The 26,685-nt window shown below is 42.5% G+C and overlaps 1 protein-coding gene across 1 annotated transcript in view; it reads right to left on the bottom strand.

Moving 5' to 3' along the window:
* The window catches only part of MYH15 (myosin heavy chain 15), a gene marked incomplete at both ends in the record, with an annotated part of 167,516 nt that extends 148,696 nt beyond the window's left edge, over window positions 1-18,820 (bottom strand). The window contains 10 exon segments of the mRNA XM_082655327.1: window positions 2,788-2,883; window positions 2,961-3,024; window positions 6,095-6,160; window positions 6,164-6,187; window positions 8,466-8,545; window positions 10,493-10,592; window positions 10,596-10,640; window positions 12,113-12,256; window positions 14,646-14,752; window positions 18,724-18,820. Of these exon segments, the coding sequence (XP_082511453.1) occupies window positions 2,788-2,883; window positions 2,961-3,024; window positions 6,095-6,160; window positions 6,164-6,187; window positions 8,466-8,545; window positions 10,493-10,592; window positions 10,596-10,640; window positions 12,113-12,256; window positions 14,646-14,752; window positions 18,724-18,820 (823 nt within the window).
* Between the last annotated feature and the right edge of the window lie 7,865 nt (window positions 18,821-26,685).

Raw genomic sequence — 26,685 nt, 5'->3', positions numbered from 1 at the left:
GGTATCTGGAAAAACCTTGCCTTCTTCTTCCCCCCTACCCCCCTCGCCAAGAAGCTTTCAGGATCTTAGTTCCTTAGTTCCCTGACCAGGGATCAAACCCCGGGCCCCTGCAGTAGGAACATCAAGTCCTAACCACTGGACAGCCAGGGGATTCCCAAAACATTGCCTTCTTAGAGAGGTCTTATCTGACTCTTCTATCTAAAATATAACCTCCTGGGGAGTTCCCTGGTGGCCTAGTGGTTAGGATTCCAGGCTTTCACTGCCGTGTCGCCTGGGTTCAATCCCTGGCCAGGGAACCGAGATCCTACAAGCTGTGTGGTGCAGCCAAAAAAATAAAAATAAAATAAAATAAAATAGCAAAGGAAACATAAACAAGACGAAAAGACAACCCTCAGAATGGGAGAAGATATTTGCAAATGAAGCAACTGACAAAGGATTAATCTCCAAAATTTACAAGCAGCTCATGCAGCTCAATATCAAAAAAACAAACAACCCAATATAAAAATGGGCAGAAGACCTAAATAGATATTTCTCCAAAGAAGACATACAGATTGCCAGCAAACATATGAAAGAATGGTCAACATCACTAATCATTAGAGAAATGCAAATCAAAACCACAATGAGGTATCACCTCACACCAGTCAGAATGGCCATCATCAAAACATCTACAAACAGTAAATGCTGGAGAGGGTGTGGAGAAAAGGGAATCCTCTTGCACTGTTGGTGGGAATGTAAATTGATACAGCCACTATGGAGAACAGTGTGGAGGTTCCTTATAAAACTAAAAATAGAACTACCATATGACCCAGCAATCCCACTACTGGGCATATACTCTGAGAAATCCATAATTCAAAAAGAGTCATGTACGACAATGTTCACTGCATCTCTATTTACAATAGCCAGGATATGGAAGCAACCTAAGTGTCTATTGACAGATGAATGGATAAAGAAGATGTGGCACATATATGCAATGGAATATTACTCAGCCATAAAAAGAAATGAAATTGAGTTATTTGTAGTGAGGTGGGTGGACTTAGAGTCTGTTATACAGAGTGAAGTAAGTCAGAAAGAGAAAAACAAATACCGTATGCTAACACATATATATGAAATCTAAAAAAAAATTTTAAATGGTTCTAAAGAACCTAGGGGCAGGACAGGAATAAAGATTCAGACATAGAGAATGGACTTGAGGATACGGAGAAGGGGAAGGGGAAGCTGAGACGAAGTGAGAGAGTGGCATGAACATATATATACTACCAAATGTAAAATAGATAGCTAGTCGGAAGCAGCCGCATAGCACAGGGAGATCAGCTCGGTGCTTTGTGACCACCTAGTGGGGTGGGAGGGAGGGAGACGCAAGAGGGAAGAGATATGGGAACATATGTATATGTATAGCTGATTCACTTTGTTATAAAGCAGAAACTAACACACCATTGTAAAGCAATTATACTCCAATAAAGATGTTAAAAAAATAAAATAAAATAACATCATCCAAACCCCATTTCACTGCATCTCCTCACCCACTTTATTTTTCTCTATAGACCTACCATTCTCTGGAATTATATGTTTCTTTGTTTACTTGTTTGTTACCGTCTTCCATACTAGAATGTAAGCTCACGGGGGCAGGGACCTGTGGGTCTTGTTTACTTCTCTATCCTCCATGCTTAAAAAGCAGTGTATACACAGCAGCCCCACAATAAATATTTGTTGAGTGAATACAGGAAATTCGTTCTCTTACCCTACAAGTTGCTTTTCCATTTCTGTTCATGGCACTTCTTTTATCCCAGTCAAATTACCAAACCTGGGAGTATTTTTGACTCAACACTTTCCCTCATTTCTACATTTTATCATTGCCTAGACTTTTCTATTCTTCCATGAGTCCATCCCCTTGCCCTCTATTCCCACAGACAGTGCCTTAGACAATTGTCTTGTCATCTCATCCTGGGACTATTGCAATCACTTCCCTCAGTATTTCTGCCTCCAGTCTATCCTGCCCATCACACCAGCCTAACTGCCACTGCCCTCAACAAATCACGACCTCCTATTACCCCATCCCGCCCCACAAAACACAGGAACACATACACATACACACACTCACACACACACATGCACACAACACCCTCCCAACTTCCTGAGTTCAGACCCCATCAGAATAAAATCTCTACTATTCCTCTATGAAAATCCTTTCCTCCAGTTCATCTGGTCTCTCTGTTCCCTGATCTTGCCTTACCTTTTCCTGACATTGTGTACACTGTTCCTCTTACCAGAAATACCCTCCACACATTACTCTGGTTACATCCCCTTCCCATTCTCCATATCCCAACCCAAGTCCTCCTTTCTTTACAAAACTCCCATTAACCACTAAACACTATGGTGATGTCTCCCACCTCTGGCCTCTTGTCTATAGCACCCACTTAAATGATTAGTGGTTTTAATCATTTAAGTCTTTAAAATTTTCTAGTGCTTTTTACACACACCCACACCCACACCCACACACGCACAAGCATGTGTGCAGACATGCATACACACACATTCATTTACCTCTGCTGGGCATCCTACCCACCTCCAAATACTACCAAATTGAAACAAAGTGTTACCATTTACTCTCTACCCATGTAAAATTACAGAACACTGGTTCTATAACTGGTTCAATTTCTTAAGTTTTAGGATGAACAAACTGAGTCCTAAAGAGGCTAGGAGACATTAAACAGCACTTTTCCAGTTCCAGTAATCTGACTATTGTCTCTTGTTTTAGAATGAACTTCAGCTCCAGAATAATACACTTACCATGAAGTTCTTTTTTCCCAGACAGAATTTGATAGAATATATGGTAGTTCCTCTCTCCAGGCTGCTGGAAAACAACCCGGGATTTTTCAAGCAAATCTGCATGATGAGACATGAGTAAAGATTCAAACGTAGGTGTAGAAGAAAAGTAATTAGACAGTGCTATGGCTACTTACAGATGTCGATGTCTGCAGATGACAGCTTGCCTCTGGCACAAAAGTGCATCCCGATGAACTGGCCCTGGGTGGACACAGAACACAGTCTCCTATTGAAACATTCCAAGCAGTTGCAATGGCTTCATTACACACATCACTCCCAAAGTGACTACTTGCCCCAAAGTTAAAAAAATGCAACACGGGTCTGTGATGGCACCAATTAATGTCGAGAGGCAGCTGGAGTGTCATCAGGACGAGCAGTGGTCCTGGAGTCTAGCCTCAGACCTGCTCATTGCTGGCTGTGTCTTCTGTTTCTCTTCTTCTTATTATTTTTTTTATTGAAGTGCAGTTGATTTAAAATGTACTAGTTCAGGTATACAGCAAAGTGATTCAGTTATACATACATATGTGTGTGTGTGTGTGTGTGTGTGTGTGTGTGTGTGTGTGTGTATTCTTTTTCAGATTCTTTTCCATTACAGCTCACTACAAGACACTGAGTATAGTCCCCTGTGCTATACAGTAGGTCCCCATTCATTATCTATTTTATATATAGTTATGCGTATATATTAACCCCAAACTCCTAATTTATCCCCTCCTCCTTGGCTGTTCATTCTTGCGTGCATTATAGAATCTCTCTGGGCCTCAGTGTTCTTATCTAAAAGTGAGAAAAATAATATCTGCTTGGCGTATTATTCCATTTATTAAACAGACATTCGTTGAGCATCTGCTATGATCCAGAAAACCTGCTAGGCACTGGAGATACCACATTAGAAAAGTAGGTGTGTTCATGGCTCTTCTAGATTCTAGGTGTAAGCAGCTAATGTAACAGCTCTAATGTAGGAACATTTGGTGTGTTTTGAAATCAAAAGAAAAGGCAGTTGTGCAGGAGTGTAGCAAGTAAGAGAAAAGGGGGCAGAAAATGGAGACTGAGGCAGGCCTGTCAATGAAAAGCCATAAGATAGGATCTAGTGGGGCAGAGAGTCTGCCCAGAAGTGACAGAGCCCAGGTGCATCAAGACGCAGCCAAGGAGGCAGTCCAGGGGGTTAGAGCCCGCAGGACGAGGATGTTAGTACAGAGGGGAAGGCAGACTGGTAGACGTATACCCATGCAAGGAAGGAATCAGACCAGGACTGCAGCCAGGCAAGAGAAGGAGAGTGGCCAATACAAGGTGATTAAGCCATTAAGTTAAAAAATGGAGGGCTTCCCTGGTGGCTCAGTGATTGAGAGTCTGCCTGCCAATGCAGGGGACACGGGTTCGTGCCCTGGTCCGGGAAGATCCCACATGCCGCGGAGCGGCTGGGACCGTGAGCCATGGCCGCTGAGCCTGCGCGTCTGGAGCCTGTGCTCCGCAACGGGAGAGGCCACAACAGTGAGAGGCCTGCGTACTGAAAAAAAAAAAAAAAAAAATGCAGGCTACTGGGAGTCACACACACAAACATACACATGTATATATATACACATATACATACACATATGTGTACCTCTATGCATATGTACATTTACATATAAATATGTGTATTGTCAACTGAAAAAAATGCACAACCTAAAAGTTGAGAATTATGCTTATTCGGCGGACATTCTGAGGACTTAAGCCCAGAAGACAGCCTCTCAGGTAGCTCTGAGGGACTGCTCCGCAGAGGTAAGGGAGGTCTCTGGATATATAGGAGTTTTTGCAACAGAAACCAGGTAGTCAGAACATCAAAAGATTACTGCTAATTAAAGAAAATCAGACATCTCAAGTTAATGAGTTTAGTGCTTTTCGATGTATGGGAAGATGCAAGAGTCTGGCTCATTGAAATTGCCCCTTTGATATGCACCTTAACTATCTAGGGCCAATATTTTGCTTTTCTCCAACCTGAATCCCCTCAGGGTGCACAGTGGTGGGGTAGGGGGCGACTACAGTGGCTGATGGCTTGATGGCTGCAACATCCTTTTTTACTGATATGGCAGGTGACATTCTTTGTGCATAGTATACATACAGAGTATTAATTGAAAGAATTTAACCTGCATTTCTTGATTTTCTGAACCTTCTTTCCTTCTCCCTTCTTTCCTTCCTTCTTTCCATTCATCCATTTTGTTTACTTTGCTTTTCTACTTCTTTATTCCCTTCTATCCTTCCAACTTTTTTCTTGTTCTTTTTCAGTTGCTTTCTTTCCTTATTTACGTTTCTTTCTACTTACTGTTCTTTTCTTTCTTCCTTTTCTTTTACTCTCTTCCCTTTCCTTTATCTTCCTTTTTTCCCTCCCTCTCTTCCATCTTTCCTTTTGCACTCTCAGTTTTTTTTCTTTTCAGCTTTCTTTCTTTCATATTTAAGCGGAAACTCCCTCCACATTGTAACAAATCCCCAATCTAGCAGTTGTTTTATTGCCCAGTATTAGTACCCACTATGCAGCCGGACATAGCAAGCAGATATAAGTGTAGTCAGGGCAGCTCTAAGGCTTTGGAGGGAAACCAGCCAAATCAGCAGGAGGCTGTTATGTAATTACGCCTAGAGTCAAACAGGAAGCCTTCTGCAAATGTCCTTGTAAATTATATCGTGGCTCCCTGCCACTCATTCTTGGCATAAAACGGATTAGTGAAGCTTGAGTTTGAAATCCAAATCCTTCTTCTATCATGGGACTGCTAGTTATCAAAAGCTACTTTAAAAAGTGCTTTCTCCCCGTGCCCCTCCAAAAAATCCTCAGTGAAAAATATGCAGGGGCGGGGGGCCATAGGCAAGAGTAGAAACAATAATTGTAGTAAGTGAATTTGGAAGTGCTTCCTAAAATGACTTATTACAAGGAGTATAGGAAATTATGAAGGAGAAAGTATTTACAGATCTGTAAAATGTACTAAAATATAAAACATTATTAGAATTTGCTGAATGAGCTTCCCTACTGGGAGTATAAAGGAATTTGACACTATTAAGATAAATATTTTCTTCCTGAAATTGACCAAACCGCAGAAACTTCTCAAGCACATATTTCTATGTATTTTTAATTGTCTTAATGATGAAGCTGGCGGACTTCCTTGAGGAATCTAACAATATTATGAACATTAATCAATAACCTTCTTTGATGTTCTAAAAATTTTTTTGGATCTGTGTGCTCAGGCATGAGTTTTACCATTTGCTAAACACTAAAGACTCTGATATATTGCTCAATCATGTTACTTACAAAGCGAGAGGAGTTGTCATTTCTCAGGGTTTTGGCATTTCCAAATGCTTCCAAGACAGGATTCACTCATTTGATTTGATTTTGTAGAGTCCCCTGGGATACAGGTAAGAGAAATACAGCTGATGAAACTTTTCCCAGAATTCTGTAATATGGCAAGTCCTCCATACCCAGGTCAAACCTCATTCTTGTTTTGGTAACCAGTAGCCAAAAACTACTTCCAAATTTGGTGATGAAAGGTTATTTTGGAATGGTAACTCAAAAATAGATGGATGAGGGCTTCCCTGGTGGCACAGTGGTTGAGAGTCCGCCTACCGATGCAGGGGACACGGGTTCATGCCCCGGTCCGGGAAGATCCCACATGCCGCGGAGCGGCTGGACCCATGAGCCATGGCCGCTGAGCCTGTGTGTCTGGAGCCTGTGCTCCGCAACGGGAGAGGCCATAGCAGTGAGAGGCCCGCGTACAGCAAAAAAAAAAAAGATGGATGAAAGATTGACAATATATGATGCCCCATGACTATATGTGGGAGTTCATTTACTTGCAATGCTTCTCTTTTGGTTGACATTGGCCTGAGTAGGAAAAGAAAACTGGTATTTTACCAAAGTAAACAACAACAACAAATACCATAGCCTATTTCCAAACTTCATTCCATATATTCCCCCTCATTGCTAATCTGCCTCTCTTCCCATTCAATTCTCACACCTGGAAATTTATCCAAAAATAATACAGCAGGGCTTCCCTGGTGGCGCAGTGTTTGAGAGTCCACCTGTCGATGCAGGGGACACGGGTTCGTGCCCCGGTCTGGGAAGATCCCACATGCCGCGGAGCGGCTGGGCCCGTGAGCCATGGCTGCTAAGCCTGTGCGTCCGGAGCCTGTGCTCCGCAACGGGAGAGGCCACAACAGTGAGAGGCCCACGTACCACAACAAAACAAAACAAAACAAAACAAAAACAAAACAAACAAAAAATAATAATAATACAGCAGATGCGGCATTATTAAATTACATTTTTGCTTGCTATTATTCCTAAGTAACCTAGAGGTTCATACCAAGCAGTGACTTGAAATGGTATTATTGGTCTTGAATTTGAATCATATTGGCTCAGGCTGATGGGCCAAAGCAGGTCACCTACACTGAGAGAGTCCTAATGACCACTTAGCACCTAAACTGCAACATAGCTTTGTTTTTTTCCAGTCAGCCTCAAAGATACATTTTATGGGGGGCATTTTATAGTATGTGGTATTTAAGAATTTATAGATTTACAAATACTATATTCCTTCTATGTATTATGGGTCTACTGTCCTTTAAAGAAATAAAAGGGCTATATAAGCAAACTTTTTCACAGAACTTTTATGTATTATGTATTGTGTTATGTATTACCATAGGGCTCAATGGTTAGACCAAACAAACAAATGCACACAAAACAACCTAAAATGTACACACAAATGAAGTAATACCTAGTGAATAATAGAATCCAGTGATACCTAGAGAAATCGATCAAATTCAGGAATGTGGTGGTCGGAAAAGAAACTTTCCATGGTGTGGAAATTGGACTAGATTGCTATTTTGATACACTTCTTATCTTGCAAATACAGCAGGAAACATCTAGGATCATACGGAAAAAGCAAAGCAGCAATGCCAGACATAGATGAGAGGCTCCAACAGCTCAGTAACTCATTGATTTTGAGTTTTGCTCAGCATTATCTAATCTTATTTTACATACCAACTCTCATGGTCTAGGTATCCTCAGATTATTACCATCAACCTGTTAATGGAGCTAAACAAAGTAAGCTAAAGCAAAAATTACCAAGGATTAAAATAATTAGAGAAAGAGAGAAGGTAAAGTTTTCAGAACGTAGAATGTGATTGCAGTTGAGTGTACATCCATTGGGCATTTGGGATTTGGTCCAGAAGTTAGTGGTAAAGGAAGCAGAGTTCTTTCTATTGGTACGTATTTGAGGGATTCTGACAGCTCACAGCAGCTAAAGAAATACCACAAAGAAGATATTTCAATATTAAGAAATATCAAAAGTGGCCATTCAAAACATTGGTAAACCTAGTTTTGGGGGAAGGTGGTTTGGATCTTAAGTAGCTAATTCTCAGAGGGTCCAAGCAACAAAGATCAGGCCAGTAAATGCCCCTTGAAGCAGATCTGAAACAAATTATGTAATTTAATGTTTTCGGATTATTGGTTCAGAGTACTTGATGATCCTCCCAAGAGGCAAAGGAAAAATGGGGAAGATGACTTTTCTATAATTTTTTAATTGTTCTGTGGTGCGGTTTCCTCCTTTCTCCCCATAAGTGATCGGGGCAGAGCCTCCATGATTAGCAGATAGGGCCACCCACCTTTTCTGCCAAGATTTATAAACACTTACTGGCTTTTCTTCGGATTCACCCGTGGTTGCTATGGTGGCAAAGTACTGGATAATATGACACAGTTCAATGACACAGCTAACTGGTTGAGATTATAAATGCAATGAAAGATAAATAATTTGAACCATATAAACTAAGGCAAGAGGGAAAGTTTTATAGAAAAGTGGAACTTAAGAGGGAACTTGAAGGAGATGCAGACATTTAGTTGTTTGGGAGAAGGAAAAGGACATCTCAGGCTGGAAAAACATCATGAGCAAAAATCTAGAGTAGGGAAAGATCAAAGACTTTATAAAAATAAGAAGCCTGTTCCTCATGGTCCTGTTAACAAAAAGCTGTAGAGTATCTTTGCTAATTAGAGATAGGTCTCCTCACCACCAACTATTCAAGAGATTGTCACATATGAAGGCTACCATCACATGGCCAGGTCCCTCGGAAGAGAACCTACCAAACATTCTACCAGGAAGTTGAGCTTTAGATTTCCCTTTTACCTTTGATAATCAGCTAACTTTGTAATGTGGAGAGAACACAACGGTGAATTTATAGCCTCTCACCCAAAGCATCATAGGATCAAGGCCTGCCTTTATCTGCCTGAAACTCCAGAAAATAGTCTATCCTCTGCAAAGCGCTAAACTTTAACCACCCTTCTAGCTCTAAGATTCTGAGACCTATTATTTTTCTGGGGATGGCTGAAGTCAATGGACAGCCCAACACACGTGGCAGCATCCTCACTGCATAGAAAGAGCAAGAATTTGAGCATTTGACTGCTTCTAGAGTTCCAGCCTCTCCCCTCAACCACCAGGCTGACAGTTCACCTGGCCAGCCAATGCTCTGCCTATCAAAATTAACATACAATATGGTATCAGTGAAATCCTTTCCATCCTTCTTCTTCACTCCCTTTTCTTGTCCCTCTAAGCCTCACCATCTTTTAGTTCCCACTACTTAATGTACCTTGGCCTGCCCCATTCTGGTTGCTCACAACAGCAAGTTATCTATTCTGTGGTCATATCCACTGGACTTTCAGTCTTTCCGCCCAGTTAGCCAGACCAGAGAACTTTGAAAATGATTATTTGGACAGGGAGCTCTCTTCATCAAGAAAATGATTAAGACCAGCATGTGCACCGCAGGTTCCAAAGGATCTTCTAAAATGTGAGGCAGCCTAGCTGGCACCATATTTGGCTAATCACTGACTAAAGTGTTATGACAATTTCCTATCTTACTCTTGCCTAGAATGTATTCGGTACCTAAAGAACAACAATTCAAAGGCAGTGAATTTATGTTTCATAGCCAGTGAAATGTAGGTGTCTGCTTCGATTGAAACACTCACTGCTGGCCAAAAAGAAAAAGCAAGGCAAACACTTCACGTGAAGAGTACAGACTGATTCTTTCGATCTACAAAAGAAAGGAAAATGTCAGATCATTCTTCTCTCAGAGCTGCCATGTATTGGCACGAACTTATTCAAAATTTCCTTGGTTACAGTTTGAAGTCAGACACAAGAAGGATTTGCTCTGTATACAGTTAGAAAAAATACCATTTCAATGGTACAAAGTAAAATAGATTTTCTCTTGACTCTATGTAGGCCAGCCATAAGATCATACAAATTCTATCACTCTCTCCTTGCTCCAAATACAAACGGTAAATGACGAATGGTTGACATATCGCTATTTTAAGACTTTTATTAAGCCTGGTGTAATAATAGCTACAGAATAACCTCTTTGTGCCAGACATTCTAGCAGGTACTTTTTGTAATAAAAGCTGACATCTACAGGGGGCTCACTCTGGGCCAGACACTGGGCTGAGCACTTTCAAGGCATTATCTCACTTAATTTGATATGCGAGCTAATCGTCCCCATAACCCTAGGAGGTAGGCCCTATTTTGCTCACGTTTTATCCAGAAGGAAGCGGAGGTTTCAAGTGATTAGGCAACTATAAAGGCCATGCTCCGCTCACAATGCCTACCTGCCTCTTAGTGACACGGAGAAAAAGGAGATCAGATATTTTTACCCTTCATTTTGTAGGGCAGCCACTTACTGTGAAGCATATCTTGAAAGGCATTATTGGCCACAGCGAAGATGTGAGGGGGAGCCTCTGATCGCCTCTTCCCTTTGTAGATGGCTGCCACTGCTCTGTGTTACTGGAAGCCACTTTTGAGGCTCACACAGGAGAGACCCGAATATATCTGACAGAAGATCAGAAAAGATTTCCAAAAACAGGTTAGGCATACTTCCAGATTTGTCAGCTCTTTCAATGTCAGGTAACATTTGCTCGAATATTTACTTATAAAGGAACTAAAAGAAAGAGAGCTTTTGGATTCTTGCACAGTAGGGACTTCTGATAGGAAGAGACAGAACCAGGTTAGAGTAACAAGGGGGCCTGGGATTACCTCTCCCCTCGGAGATCTGTCAACCACTAACTTGTCTGACACACACACACACGCGCACACACACACACACACACACACACACACACACACAAAACTTTGGAAGACAAGGAGGACGCTGACAGAAGCCTTGTTGATTTTGGTAACCCGCTCTCAGGCATTTGAGGCCCAAAGGGAATCTGTGCCTCAGCAAGATTAGGAACCTGATGCTTAAGGCACTGGGGTAATAGCTCATGTGGGTCACTCAAACTGTGGTGGCTGGACTGTGGCTCCCCAAAAGATATGTACACGTCTTAATCTCCAGAACCTGTGAACGGCATCTTATTTGGAAAAAGAATCTTTGCACGTGTAATTAAGGTAAGGACCTCAGGATGATATCTGGATGGGCCTTAAATCCAACAGCTAATCACCGTATAAGAGACACACAGAGGAGAAGGTGATGTGGAGATGGAGGCAAAGATTGGAGTGACGCGGGAATATGCCAAAAGCTACTGGAAACCGGCACAGGTAAGGAATGATTCTCCCCTAGAGGTTCCAGAGGGAGTGTGACTGCTGAGCTTATTTGATCTTGGACTCCGGCCTCTAGAACTGTGACAGAATACGTTTCTATTGTTTTAAGCCACCCTGTTTGCGGTAATTTTGTTATAGCATCTTAGGGAAACAAAGACAGTCACACTGTAAAACAGAGTGCCCAGGAGCAAGCTGGCTGCATGGCAAGGCTGCTATAGCAATGGGTCCCAAATGCCATCATCTTTGCCTCATCTGCTCAGTGCAGCTCCTGCTGAATAGATTCTGAGTGAATTAAAGAAGCTGAGCAACCAATCATCACCTACTTAATGATGATGAAACAAAATTATTCCATTTATTGAGCACTAACTAGGTAACAGGCACTGAACTACATGCTTTACATTCTTTTATTTATCCTCCAAGCTACCATGGAGAAACAGACATTATTATCCCACTTTACAGATAAGGTGACTTCGAGCAGAAAACTACTAGTGAGAAACAGAGGTGGCATTTGGACACGGGTCTATCATGCTCCGAGCCTCATGCCTTTACTTTAGGATGAAAACCTGTGGGAAGGGATATGAATACTGACCAAATAAAACTGGGGAAACGCTAAGATAATGTCCCTTCCTAGTGGGCATTTCTCAAGGATTATTCTCATATGAGTATGCTTAAATTCAATATCTTTTTCACCCAAAAGAGGGCTGGGACATCGCCAATGTGATGCCAGCATCCTGTTTCAGTAGTGAAGCATATACACGTACATAGATCATCCAATGGTTATAGCGCCTCTTCAGGGCATGCAGCACAGATGCTTCATTGAGGTGAGTCAGCATTGCCACGTCTTCAATCATTTCAAACTCTGGGGGATTCATCTGCTGGATTTCGTCCTCCTTGACACTCAGACTCTGCAGAGAGGAGAAAAATGTAAGATATATTCCCCTATTTCTTCTATGCTCATTCATTATTGCCATGCATTGGGAAGAATTTTCAAGGAGTTAAGAAAAAGGTGCCTCATTAGCGGACGGAGCCAGAGGAAGTTAAACCAACCTGTTTTTCCCAAGAATTCCTCCGACTCATGTTCTCTCCTTGCCCGAAGATGAAGTTTTTTAAAAGTGGTTTTGTTGGGCTTCCCTGGTGGCGCAGTGGTTGAGAGTCCGCCTGCCAATGCAGGGGACACGGGTTCGTGCCCCGGTCCGGGAAGATCCCACATGCCGCGGAGCGGCTGCGCCTGTGAGCCATGGCCGCTGAGCCTCCGCGTCCGGAGCCTGTGCTCCGCAGTGGGAGAGCCCACAGCAGTGAGAGGCCCGCGTACCAAAAAAAAAAAAAAAAGTGGTTTTGTTGAATCAAAATTTTCTAAATTGCAGTGCCCTGATCCTGTGGCTCCTCAGACTGAGATTGCCCCTGAGAGAACACACATTATATTGCTCATGATCTAGCCTGATCTAACCTCCCCTCGGCTCTGATTCTATTTTCTCTCCTTTCGTTACCAACTTTAAGTATTACTCTCCACCCACTGGCTTTATTGCCTTTGTTAATGTTACAAAGACCAAAGGTGATTGGAAGTGTAGTCACTTCTAACATCAGGAGGAGGAAGCCTGGAGCCAGGGAGACGCTGGCCCCAGAGTGGGGCTGGGGGGAATGGGACCTCCATTAGATGGTGAAAGGTCAAGCAGAACAAAGCCACCCACCTTTAGACTCCTCTTTCTATATCATTAACTTGTTGCTTTCATGTTCTTCTTCCTATGATTTCTTTCATCGTTGTAACCACATTATATTCACAGATCATCATAAATACTGTTAAAAAGACAGCAGTTTTAAAAAATGTGCTCAGAAGAACAAACTTCTCATCTGGAGGCCTAATAAAATTGAACTGGACACAATCAAGAAAGTGAAAAGACAACACACAGACTGGAAGAAAATAATTGAATCCCTTAGTTTCCTTATTTAAGACATTCTGAATTTTTCCCTTGCCTAAATATGTATATTCCTATTGATAAGGACCAAGTTCTGCCCTTAATTCCATTAATTAGTTATATAAAAATCTACCTAACTTGTGATTTTTTAAATGTACAGACACCATCAGAAGGCATATTAGGACATCATAAGTGGTAGTTTTTGAGTGGCCTCCAGAATTTTACAATTCAGATGGCAATGCTTTAGATCATAAATTGTCTAAATACAAAGATAAGGGCATGAAAAAGACAAACTTTCTTGATAATGATCGTACCTGTTTGTTTTAGGATGTGGCTTGTTATGGAGTCGGGAAGGGCAGAATTGGAAGGAGATTGGTGAATTGCATATGGGCAGGAAATGATCTGTAAAATCTATAATGGAGTGTTCATCCAAGTCAGGGCAGAAATAGGGCCCAATTCTCTGCCATGGAGCTGGCAGGCACGTGAGGTCAGTGATGCAAGGCAAAGGTTCTGAGAGTAGGCTGTCTGTACAATATTGCCCTGTTGCTCTGAATACCTTGGTGACAGGCAGAAGGGGTTGGGGACTGTTACAGTCTCACTACACATTCTCTCTATGACTTCTCACAGTCTAACTTATGCCCCAACACTTGACCTAAGCTTCTCTTTCAAAGGTCATAGGTGACCTCCTAATTCTGAAGTTCAAGGCTCTCTCCAAGCCCTAAATCTCTTTCTCTAGCGTTTGACATTACTGACCATTCTCCCATTTCTTGGTTCCTCTGACACTGTTCTATTTTTATTCAGATTATCCCACTCTTTCCTGATCCTACAAACATAGCTTGCTTCACAGTTCCTAAGGTCATTATTTACTCCAAGATGCACCTTTAAAAAAGAACTTGAGGGCTTCCCTGGTGGCGCAGTAGTTGACAGTCCGCCTGCCGATGCAGGGCACACGGGTTCCTGCCCCAGTCCGGGAAGATCCCACATGCCGCGGAGAGGCTGGGCCCGTGAACCATGGCCGCTGAGCCTGCGCGTCCGGAGCCTGTGCTCCGCAACGAGAGAGGCCACAACAGTGAGAGGCCCGCATACCGCAAAAAAAAAAAAAGAACTTGAAATACGATAGAAGAAGTGGAAAAAGTTGTGCATTCTAGAGTCAATGAGCTTTACCACTGGCAGCCGGTTTACTCTGATTCTTCAATGTCCGTCATTACATCTTTGATAGTTAAATGGAGGAGCTTCTTAAAGATTAATGAGTTTTCTAAAGTGTATCAGTGGCATCTCCTACCCCAGGTTTTTAACAAAACAATTGGAGAAAGGACACACCTAATTATTAAATTAAATAGAGAACTTAGTCACCAATGGGCTGAAATAAAGATTTCTTTACCTTTCCATCTGTTGTCTCAACAATTATTCTGTCATCATCTCCACCCCCTTTAATCTCAGCCTCAACATAAGCATTCTTCACATCATGAATCCAGCATTTCTTCTTCCCTACAGAGGGGAAAAAAATGGATATTTAACTACAGTCCCTGTAGGAAACGTACATTGGACACTTTCATACTGATGGACATGGTCTCATTTCTGCTAAGTCTGCTTGTTGACCTGGCATCACCAATATAGGAAGTTGCAAAGTTAGATAAGATCATGAACGCTCACCCTGAAGATAAACCTACATAAGGACTGTTTAGGAGCAAGAAGCGTTTCAGCAAGTGGAGATTGGGAACATTTTGCTACCAGACGGTTACCTGCAAAGCCTTACCCACCTCTCCCAATCCCCACACTTACCTCCCACTCACAGCCCCAGGTGCTTGGTGGTTGGCCTGGTGCTCTCACCCTTCCCAGCTCCCTCCAAAAAACTTCCCTCAGAAAGGTCTGGTTACAGCTAAGTGAAAATTTAGGTTAGTGGCCATGTCTGTCCGTCAGGGTTTCTTTAGACCTTATTTTTAATTTTGGAATGAAAGCCTGCTAAGAGAATTATACGGTAGACTTGGAGGGGGGAGAATTGAGGAGAAAGAATATGGATGATTGCTGTCATAGAGCATAACTGAGTCATATTATTTTTCCCCATATATTGTTTTTCTCTCCCCCTGCCTCCTCAACCCCATGTCTCACGCCTTAGCAAAGCAGCCCTCTACAAAGCAATGAACCAATAAGAGGCTTTGGGTGACACGAGCCAGAATTCTTCTGAACGTCTGAGGCAGCTTCTCTTGGCCTCCTGGGATGCTTCTCAACTCCTCTCCCACCTGAGGCAGATCTCTAGGGAAGATGAATAAGAAAGAGTCTCTTAAAGGAAAGTGAGTCTTACCAGAAGCTCACAGAAATCCCCGTTCACAGCTCCTCAGGTAGATGGGGGGAGGGGTCAAGGAGAGCATTTGGCTGGAAGAGGGAAAACCTGTGCCTAGGGCTGTGGGATGCACAGGGGAGACCCTACTGCAGCCACAGCACTGGTAGGTAGTGCCAACTCCATCCCACCTCCCCAACACATGAATCACAAAAGCTAGCAAGCCTCACTGCTGCAGGATGGGCAGCCTCGCCAGACGCTCTCCCCAGAGGTGGACGATAGGACTTGAGGACTGAGTGTGGAAGAAGGAGGTGAAGCAGGGCAGCACGCACCCCTCTTCCATCACACTTGTCTCTGAAAAGAATTTCACTGCTCACTACTTTCCTGCCATCACCACCTACACTGTGCTCTCTTTCCCTTTCCCTGGTTACAACCAATTCACCACTCAAACTGCTGGGCAAGAGGATTTTTGTATTCCTATCTGATTGATTTTGCATTTGCTTCTACTTGTTGTTTGCATTTTAAATACTGGTTTTAATTGTATTGATCATTTTGGGGTTTTTTTGCAAAAGCTAATTTGGCTTTGTGTTATGTCTATGAAAATAAGCTTGTTTTTGAAAAGCGCCCATTTGCATACATTGTGTGTGCTTAAGGTACTGCATTTTAAACCAAGTGTTATTACTTGAAAGAAACATGGGTACCACCTGGCACAGATTTCCCTTTTGTCATTTTTATTTTTTTTAGAAAAAGAACCTGGGAAGAGAGATTAACAGACTTGTCCACAGTCACATAGCTAATTAGTGACAGTCATTAGAATAATGACACTAGAAATTAGATCATTTACCTCCTACCTGGATGGAACATCGTAGGCAGATCATGGTGGCAAAGAGGGGAATGCTTTTCCACTAAAGCATTCTTCCTCTATATTATATGCTGAGCTTTTTTCCCTCCAGTTTTTCTCTCAGAAATTATGTTCATCACCTGCCTCATGATTAGCTCTTTCTTTTATCACCTCTGGAAGCAGTGGGAGAGAAGAATTTTTGGAAGCACTTACCTACTTGAGACCGAGTCCCAGAGAAGGATCGTTCTGAAGATGAAGTAAATAAACTCAGTCAACTTTTAATTCCTTGAATTCTCATGAATAATTGCAAGGATGGAAACATAGACAGCAATGGCTTTGATTCAGGCCACCTGGATTTTAGGCCTGGCTTTGCTAGTAACAAGATACAAGGCAATGCCTCAACTCTTTGGGCCTTAGTTTTCTCATCTGCAAGCTCAGGAGGTTCATCTCTATGATTTCATAGTTTTAGATGACTAAATATATTTTCCAAAATAAAGGTAACATGTGTTTATTGCAAAAAAGCTTTACAAGTAGAGAAATGTGTGAAGAAAAACATTTTAAAATAATCTCCCATAATGGAACAACTCAGAGATAACCACTGTTATCTATCTGAAGCATTTTTTTCAAGTCTTTTTTTCTATGATATTAATCAAAATTGAAGGAATATTGTATCCAGTTTTGTAGTTATTTTAACTAGATGGTTTACTTGTTCTATAAAAATCACTTACATTTGCCTTGAAATGGTGTTTTGTTTCTATTTCTGAAAGCACACTTCCTCCCTGACACCCAGCAATTCTAGTTTTCTAGGTAGCATAGTAATGCATTGTGTTTATTTTTCACATTTATTGTCTTCTTTGATCCTCATGAAGGAAGGTAGGCAGAGAAAGCATATGTTCCCATTTGAAAGATAAGGAAACTGAGGCTCAGTAAGGTAAAGTGATGTGCTCTAAGTAGCCAGAAAGCATCAAGAACAGGGAATTTGAACCCAAAACTACTTGCCAAATACTCTTATCACACAGCTTCCATTTGGCCTGAGTTCCAAAAAGCAGACTCCATTGTCTACTAGCCCAGGGGGATGAAAAACTTCTGCTGACTCTCCTCTTTGTGCTGTCAGTGCATTTCTATGAGGAAAGATTGTTTGACCAAAAAAAAAAAAATAGAAATTACGTGGATTGTTATAGTTTAAGGAATTGTTTACAGTGCTGACTCTACTAAATGTATCATCCAATTATCTCGAATGCTTTGGCATTTTGATTTTCTCTCTGGTACCACTAGGATCTTGTCCCTCATTATCTAACTATTTGCGATAAGCTTCTGCATGACCAGTTCTGACCTCAGGGATAGTTCTGTTATTGTATTTGATTTGACGGATTATAATTAGCTACTCTAAAATCCAATCACAGTAATGACATCCAATGACTGGAAACTGGGAACTGATCCAGGACTGGTCTATGATGGAAATAGAATGTGCTACCTAACTGGCTTGAATTATAATTGGTCATATTAAAGTCTAATGTTGACTAATTCGGAGTACTGGAACAACTCTCAGTCGGGGTTTATGCTGTGCTGTTGAATACTTTTTGGAATTGAGATATATAGGTGGCTTGATGCTGGATCACACTGTGAAACTGACTGTAAGTCTCCAATTAACCAAAATTCAGAAGATGGCCATGCAGCCCAGACAAGTAAAGAAAGAGGGGGGAAATGTAACATTTATTTAGAGATTTTAATGTAGTACTCAGCCTTTATCTTACGGGTAAATCCTCATTAACCTTTGTCCTTGCCTATAACTGCTAAGAAATTACTCAGCAGGGTGAGAAAATCCCCCAATTATCTTCTGTTTAGTGTTGGCTGAGTGACCCTCCTGACCTAGGAGACAGCCAGGGGGCAAAGTTCCAGCATCAGCAAATCCTGAAGAGGGCCCAGGACAACTTCTGTTTCTCCCACCTTCCTGGAGCCTTTTCCTTCATTCTTCCTAACAGTGTACCAACCCCCCTGCAGTCTCAGCCCCCTCGCTCTCCTCTGCTATTTACCCACATGAAGAGGCTTCTGAGAAAGACTTTATCTGGGGCCATACCGGGGTGCTCCTTGAAAAGAAAACCTCTTGTAGGGCCCAGTAAGCAGGGCTTGGGCCTGGGTTGCCTCCCAGGCCTCCTGATCTTCCTTGCAAACTTCCATCTTTACCCTCCACACCCTGAGCTCCTCAACTGCTCAGTGGTTCATGGAGACAGATTGCACCCCAAGCAAATAAGTTAGGCTCCAGAACTGATGGCTTCTCTCCACTGTTCAGACAGTTGCCGCCTGGAAGCAGTAAAATAAAGTGAAGCCAGCAGGCGCCACAAGTCTGGCCATCGAAGGCCGTGGCCTGGAGCAGAAGCAGCTCAGCCTCACTTCTTCTGAGATAGGCCGCGGCCTCGCCAAGCTCTGACAGGTCCATCCTCCTTAAAGGGATCCACCACATCAGGCTGAGGCCTAAACGTGAGCCGAAAGGATTCACTCTGCAGAAGACGTGTAGGAAGGAACCAGGGGAAAGGAGACATCAGGCACTGAAGTGAGAAACTAGTCACCACAGATGGACCAACGAGGGTTAAGTCTTCTTTTTCACTACCTCTCTGCTGTGTCTCAAGTATATGACAAAACTGTACACAAGGAATCTTACTCTAGCAGGATCAACTTATCCACTAGTCACAGAAGGCCCAGTGCCTAGAGTCCATGATGCTTTTAAGGGCCCACAAAACTATTTTAATTTCTTTTAAAAGCAGAAGAAAAATATGAATATAATCTTAATGATATACAATAATGAAACCAGCCTGGATTCTGTTAATTGGTCTTTATACCAACACAGTTGTAAAATGCAATTTTTAATACTTTTTGTGAAGGAAGGGACCCAGAAAGACAAAAGTGCCTACAGCCCATGAAAGTCATAATGCAACCTTAAAGAACAGAGCTCTGACCTGGGTGGGTGGTGGAATGGGGCAGACTGAGAAATGTCGAGCTGTGGACACCAGGGCCCCTGTAGGAGTGGAGGAAGGGCTTGCAGGTATCTAGGTGCATCCAGGTGGATGGAACATCGTAGGCAGATCATGGTGGCAAAGAGGGGAATGTTCAGCGTTAGAAAGTAAAGGAATAAAAAGGTGAGTACTGCAGCAGAGATGAGTGTCTAGAGCAGATGGTATATGAAACTGCTGGCAGACAGATCTTTAGGAAGCTGTCCTGGGGCAGCACATGCTGAAGGAGGGAAGCAGGCTGTGTGGTGAACGGAGTGAGTGGGTGTAAGGAGTTCATCAGCTCAAGCAAGGCAAGTTCCAGTCTTGGAGGGACTGAGTTCCTGGGCAAATTATCAGGGCTAAATTCATTGAGCATTCAGTCTGTACCAAACACTTTACTTATTTTATCTTTAATCTGCACACTTTACATTTGAAAATGAGAAGAAGAAATGAAATCTGGGCTATCAGATTGACCTCCCAAATGAGAGGTCATTCTCTCCAATTGGACAGAAAAGGTCTTAGGCTTTTTCCTCTCCACTCAAGCTTGCACAGCAAGTCTTCTTAGCCCCATTTTATAGATGAGAAGGTAGAGAAGGACTTTCCAAGGTGGCTTAGCTCTGGGACCTCATGACTGAACAGCCCATTGTCTACCCTGTCGGGAATGAACTGCAGTCGCTTTGTATTTCATACGTGGGTGGAAATTAACAAGCCTAATCATGTATTTTACTGCACTTAATCTATTCTTTGCTTCGTGGTGACTTGGGTGCATCCATGACAGCACCTCTGGGATCTAAGGAGTGCGGTTTAAAGCAAAGACTGATGGTCCAGGACAAGAGCTAATTTTATCTCTGCCAGAAAATAAGCACGTGACTTGTAGGAAATCACTTAATCTCTCTAGGTTCAGTTTCCCTCCCTACACAATGCAAGTCCCTGTAATCTATAGGGACATTTTTCAAGATAGAGAGAAGAAAAGTACTCATGAGAAGCACGTGAGCCAAAGCCCAGAGATGGGAAACGGAGTGACATTGCCCAGGAGAAAAAGATAAAATTGACCTTTCTGCAGGTGAGCAGTCAGATTTAGGATTTGTAATAATAATACTTCATAAGTATTTGAATAGTTAACATGGAGCTCGATGAAGAAAAGCTCTGAAAGTTAGGCAGAGAAACTTTGGAACAGACTATAGGAAACATCATAGACTCTGGGCAAGGACACGAGGGGAAGCAGTATTTTAGGAAAATGGCTCTGGCAGCATATTCAGGGTGAATTGGAACGGGGAGAAACCATAGTCAGGGAGACAAGTTGTGAGTCTGTATTTGTGAGAGAATTAAACCTTCTCCTCCTCTCACTACGTGTGACTTCCTGGTGACTTGTTCAATAGACAGTAGAGCTCAGGAAGTGTACTTTGATATGGAAGATATCCATAAGTTTGTGTGTGGGTGTGTGTGTGCGTGTGTACACATTTCCTGGAAAGATACCTAAGAAACGGGTATGTCTCTGGGGAACAGGATATGGGTGGGAGAAGGAGACAGTTACCCTACACTCTGTACAATTCTGGTCTGTTTCAATTTGTGGCATGTGCATGTACTTTCATATATAACAGATTTTTTAAAGTAGTTCTTATTATAACATCCAAGGATAAAGAGCTCACATCAAAATACAGAGCACACAGCTGTGTAAATCTCTTTCCTAGTCTGCACCACTTAGCATAATTAAAGGTGTAGAAAGCAGCCCTGGATAGGAGGAAACTGCATTGCCAGGAGTATAACTGTTTGGAGGTAGGTAACTGAGGCCAAGAGGATGACCTACATTAGTACCTTTGAAGTAACTACAAAGTGCAGATTACATGTATCCATTATTCACAGGGTACTTAGGCAACATTGCTCTCAGAAAGTTAGCCTCAGACAGAGGCCTTAGATACTTATGCATGTTCGTGGTACAGCCAAACAACTATTACAGTTCTGTTCTAGCACTCACTTTTTCACTTTCTCAGGGACTGAGTAAATAAGTATATAAACCACCATGCTTCCATTTACATTGACATGATAACAATTTCCAGAGTTAAATGTGTCTTGGTTACCTAGTAAAGACAAGGAGTGGGAAAGCCTTATGTGAAAGGGAGAGTTGACATGTGAACTTTTCACCTTGGCCTGGAAAGGCTCATACTGGTCAGAACCTAGCTGCCCTTGATAGGCGATAAGTTAACTGTCATGTGAGAAGTGACGCCAGTGTGGGCGACTGGCCATTCCAGGTGTCTGGGGACTGAAGCATTTCCCAGGACTTGGGACTTTCAGTGCTCAAATCAGGAAAGTCCCACACAAGCTGGAACAATTTGGTTACCCTCCTTTTAAGTCTAGAGCATTTAGTTATTTTTAAGAATAAAATCTCTAGTTTGGAAATTAGCTATTTTTATGCTGGTTGTATTTTCTGTGGTTCTCTCTCTCTCTCTCCAGGTATTTCATCAATAGCTTTTTGAAAATGTCCATTTATTCTCTCATCCAACATGTACAAATTGCCCACCTACAACTGCCCACACTAGGCTTGGGGGCTACAGTAATGGGCAGGATAAATATGCTCTTTTCTCTCTTAGAGTAATAGACTGGGACTGGGTTGGACAGGGTCGGGAGAGGGAGTTCCTTCTGTCATGAATTACAGCTACACTTTAGGCAAATTTGAAGAGAAAAATCTTCATGCCCCCCCCCCCCCACCCGGGGAGGAATGGTGCTGGTCATGCAGCAGAGGTCAGAATGAGGGAGCCCAGGGGACGGTGGAAGCCAGGGGAAGAGGTGAGTTTGTACAGCTGTGACGCCCAGCTCACCACTCAGCTGAAACCTTAGGAGGGGTGATGATTTTCTTGACACGAGAGGCCTTTTCCTCACACTGTTCTTTCACAGGCTCCTTCTCGCCCCCAGCATCCTCTGCCTGCCTCTTCAATGGAAGGGTTCCCATCTTTGGAAATGAACGCTGCGAGTCATTTCCAATTTCTCCTTTTCTCTCATGCCCACATTCAATTGATCACCAAGTTCTCTTGATTCTATAATTCTCAGGTTCTTAGCCACCTTTAGCAGACACGGTTTGGAGTGTCCACTGAGCCCACACACTTCTCTGAGAAGTGCCTGCCTTCATACACAGAAAAGGAACCACAAACTGTCATGTCTGTAAGGTGACACTGATCACTGGCCCAGCTGATTACACCAAGTCTGAGTACCCAATCCAATCAGGGACAATCACGGTGTCTTTTCCTGGAAGACAGATTTGAGACTTAGATGCCACTCTCATTCTGGGTCTTTTGCTTGAACTGAGTGGTGCAGGCTTGGGGGTTGAGGTGGGCATTGTGGTGTGGTCACGTGGTGCCACATGCATGGTAATCAGCAGAAGCATCAACAGAGAGGGAATCATAAGAATGAGGAGAAGCAGCCATAAAGAGATGAGGAAAGAGAGAGAAAAAGAGATTGCTTGCCTGTGTTCCAAATAGCTTTCCCGGTTACAGACCTCTTGAGACCTAGATTCAATTCCTGCCTTTGGCTTTCAAAAAATCTTTCAATAACCTTCCAATAAATCCCTATTCCTTTCCCCTAAACTCAGCTTTAAATGGTCTTAAGTGAGTTTCTGGTTTTTCCATCAACATATCCTTAACGAAGACGTTATGTCCCAGTCTCTGTACTAATACAGGTTCTTATTTTATCTCCTAAGATGTTGTGAAGATTATATATAAATAAAAGTCAGCACAGTGTCTGGTGCATTGTAAAACTTCAATCAATGTTAACTACTCTTATTACTATTCACAAGCATTTGTTCAGGCTTTGAATGCTAACTTGATTAGTGAATCTGAAATGTGTAAAACTGTAATAGAGGACAATACCTTGGGGAAGTAGGGAGGGGAGATGGAAATTCACAAAGTGGCAGTTGTAGTTGGGTGGATGCAGGTGAAACAACGGGATCATTTACTTGGGCAGTGCTCTATCCTGGGAGGTCACGTTGACTCTAGTCCTCTCACTGATGACCACACTGAATCCATCACAGGGCAATCTTACCTTTTTCAATCAGGGCCAGACAATACATTTCTGGAGGGAGGAGACACAGAGAGTGTCTCCTTTGAAATCCTCACCACCTTGGCATTTTAGTGCTTTTACTGTAAGCAGAAATTCAATCGAAGCCTATTAAGTAAATTGTTAAAAGAGTTAAAGTCTTTTCACGTTAGCAACCTCAACAGTTTTCAAGTTGGTTTCCTCATAATTGATTAGATTCAATTGAGTTCTTCATCAAGTTAGGTTATTATGCATGTTTACTTTCAAGGGCTTCCACTGCTCGGAAACCGTGATGCAAGTAATAAGAAGAAATAGTAATATTCCTCTGAGTAAACAAACACTAAGAATCTCTTGACAAAGCCTCTTCCATTATTAAAATTGGAGACAAAGTGCCTGAAAACGAGAATGGATTTATCCAGATGTCAACAGAGGAAGGGGAGAATTATCAAGCACTTAAATGATTCCCTAAAAGCTGGAACGTGTGTCTCAAGGCAGAAGTGAAATACTTTTACTTACAAGGCCCAGTGAATGCCACAAACCTGGGGAAATGCTGCAAGATGCTCTTAATTAGTGGCATGACTGGGGAGACAAGCGATGCCGAGATCTAATATTCATGCTGCTGGGATAATCTGTTACGTGCTTCAACTCAGCAAGATTTACTCAGTAGAAAATTGCTAATCGCTTCATCTTTTTGCATAAATCCACCCCCCCTTAACCAGCTATAATACCTACATTTTATTTATTTATATGCTGATTAGCTTTCTAAAAAAATCAGGGACTTTAAGCAAGTTTACCTCCTTAGGAGAGAAATGTTAAAATATCGAGTTGAATTGAATTACAAATCAAGCAGATCGCAGAAATCATTGATTCTTTGGAGCACTCGTTTCAAAGGGTGATGATGATTATGACCCCACGTCTCCAGGCAATCCAGTGCACACTCGCCACTCTGCCCCCCTCCTCCTGGTCTCTCCCCAGCCCACCACCTCCATCACGCCACAGAAACTCTTCTTTCTAATGATCTAAAGACAAATCCTAATGGTGCTTTTTGGTCTCTAATCCTACTCCCTGGTTCTGGGATACCTTCCTCTTTCTGTTCTCTTCCCCTGTGTCCATTGACTAATCAAAGACCCATCCCCAACCAACATAGTGCTTATCAGTGACATTCCCCTTGAGCTCCCTCCTTCCACTGGTGCCCCTCTCCCAGCTTCTGGGGCCCCTTCTATCCTGTCCAACACCACCTTGCCACCTTGTCCTACTCCTTCCTGTCTCCCCACCTTGGATCAAAACTCTGATTCTCTGTACTCAGCTATTTGCTATTTACCCAAAGAAAAAATTCTGATTAAATTCTGTCATGCATTCATTTTTGAGTACGCTCTCTTAGGCTCTGTGGGTTAAAGGAGCAATAAGACCTCAAGAAGTTCCCATCCTATCTGGGGCTGGGCTACAGAGATGTGTATCAGCTCTTAGAAGCTCAAATGAGAACTGCTAGGATAGAGCTGTACACAGGGTGATACAGGTCATGGAGGCATGACTCTCTCACTTATAATTGTATTTTAAAAATAAAAGTTTGCACTCAAAGGAAAGAATCTCATATGCCCCTGAAATGATACCTGTGGATTCAGTAGCAACGCTATTTTATAAGTACAAATAGTAGTTACCATTTCTGAGGATTTATTGTACACCAGGCACTGGGTTACGTGCTTTACATATATTAACTCTTTTAAATCTCACAGCAGTTCTATGAGGGACATATAAATAACCCACATTTTATAAAGATGCACACTTGGAGAGGTAGCAAGTGATGTCTCTGGTTTGGAAACGGGATACATGAGAATCATCCTTGATTCCTATTTCTCCCTTCACCTTCATATCCAATCATTTGCCAAGCTCTGCTGACTCATTATCTAAATATTGATCAGAACCATCTGTATTTTTCTATTTCCCCTCCAGCACCTTGATCAAGGCCATTATCATTTCTCTCTTGGCTTATGACTTTACTCTCTGAATTGGTCTCTTGACAGTAGCCAATCCAGAGTGAAGCTGCATATACAGAAACACAATCATATTACTATCTTATTTAAAACCTTTCCATGTTTGTTACTAGAGATAAAGTCCAAAATGTTAACAGGGCCTGCAGAGCCCTCCACCCGCTGGCCCGCCCATCGTCCCCATCCTGTCTCCCTTACTCTCATTGCAGACTTGACCTGGCTGGTGCATTCCTGGTGAGCACCAAGAGTGTCTCTGACCTCTGGGCATTCACACATGAGGTGAATTCTGGCTGGAACCTTCAGTCTTGCCCCTCTCCCTCTGGCTAGTTCCTCTTTACCCTTTGGGTCTCCATTAAGCAACCTTTCTACAGGAACATGTTCTCTAGGCTGTGTCCCTCTTAGATATGTTCTTAGATCCCTTTACTACGTGTATCATGGTAATCTTCATTCTATATTGTTACTATTATTTAATTGTCTAGCTTCTTAACTAAATGTAAGCTATCTTAGGGCAGGGACTAGGTCTGCTCCATTCAGAGCAGACTCCAGTCATTTGCACGGAGTAGGGCCTTAATAAACGCTTAGGGAATGAACCAACAAGCAAATTAGACCCACCAGTCTGACTCCTCAGTTCACGCTCCTAAGTGTGATGCTGTACAGCATCCTGGCTGAACTCCAGCTTAAGGAGGGATCATGTTAGTGGTTAGAAAAGCATCACTACCCCATTCTCTACTTTGGATGAGAAATGAAAATCTAGGTCTATGGTTAAAAGGAGTATGATGAAGATAAAAGTCAACTGGTTGATTATATCAAGAAAACTGAACTTGCAGGGAAAGGTTTAAATAAGTAGCTTATTTTTTAAAGAAAAGTATTTGTTAAGAAATCTGTATTTTATTATTCCAAAATTTTTGAATCCATGGACTTCTAGAACTAAAAGTTATTTATTATTAGCTATCTTAATGCTCCATAATTTATAGGTGAGCATAAAAGGTACCAGCAAAGGGCTTCCCTGGTGGTGCAGTGGTTGAGAGTCCGCCTGCCGATGCAGGGGACACGGGTTCGTGTCCCGGTCTGGGAAGATCCCACATGCCGCGGAGCGGCTGGGCCCATGAGCCATGGCCACTGAGCCTGCGCGTCCGGAGCCTGTGCTCCGCAACGGGAGAGGCCACGACAGTGAGAGGCCCACGTACCGCAAAAAAAAAAAAAAGAAAAGGTACCAGCAAATAAACAATTGTCCCAAGTTTAACAGGCAATGACAGTGGAGCCAGGCTGAAAGTATGGACAGTTTTGAGCAGAGTTTAGAA

The sequence above is a fragment of the Grampus griseus genome, assembly GCF_964374135.1.
Source record: "Grampus griseus genome assembly, chromosome: 5".
NCBI lineage: Eukaryota > Metazoa > Chordata > Mammalia > Artiodactyla > Delphinidae > Grampus > Grampus griseus.
This window is presented reverse-complemented; position numbering and strand designations above follow the sequence as displayed.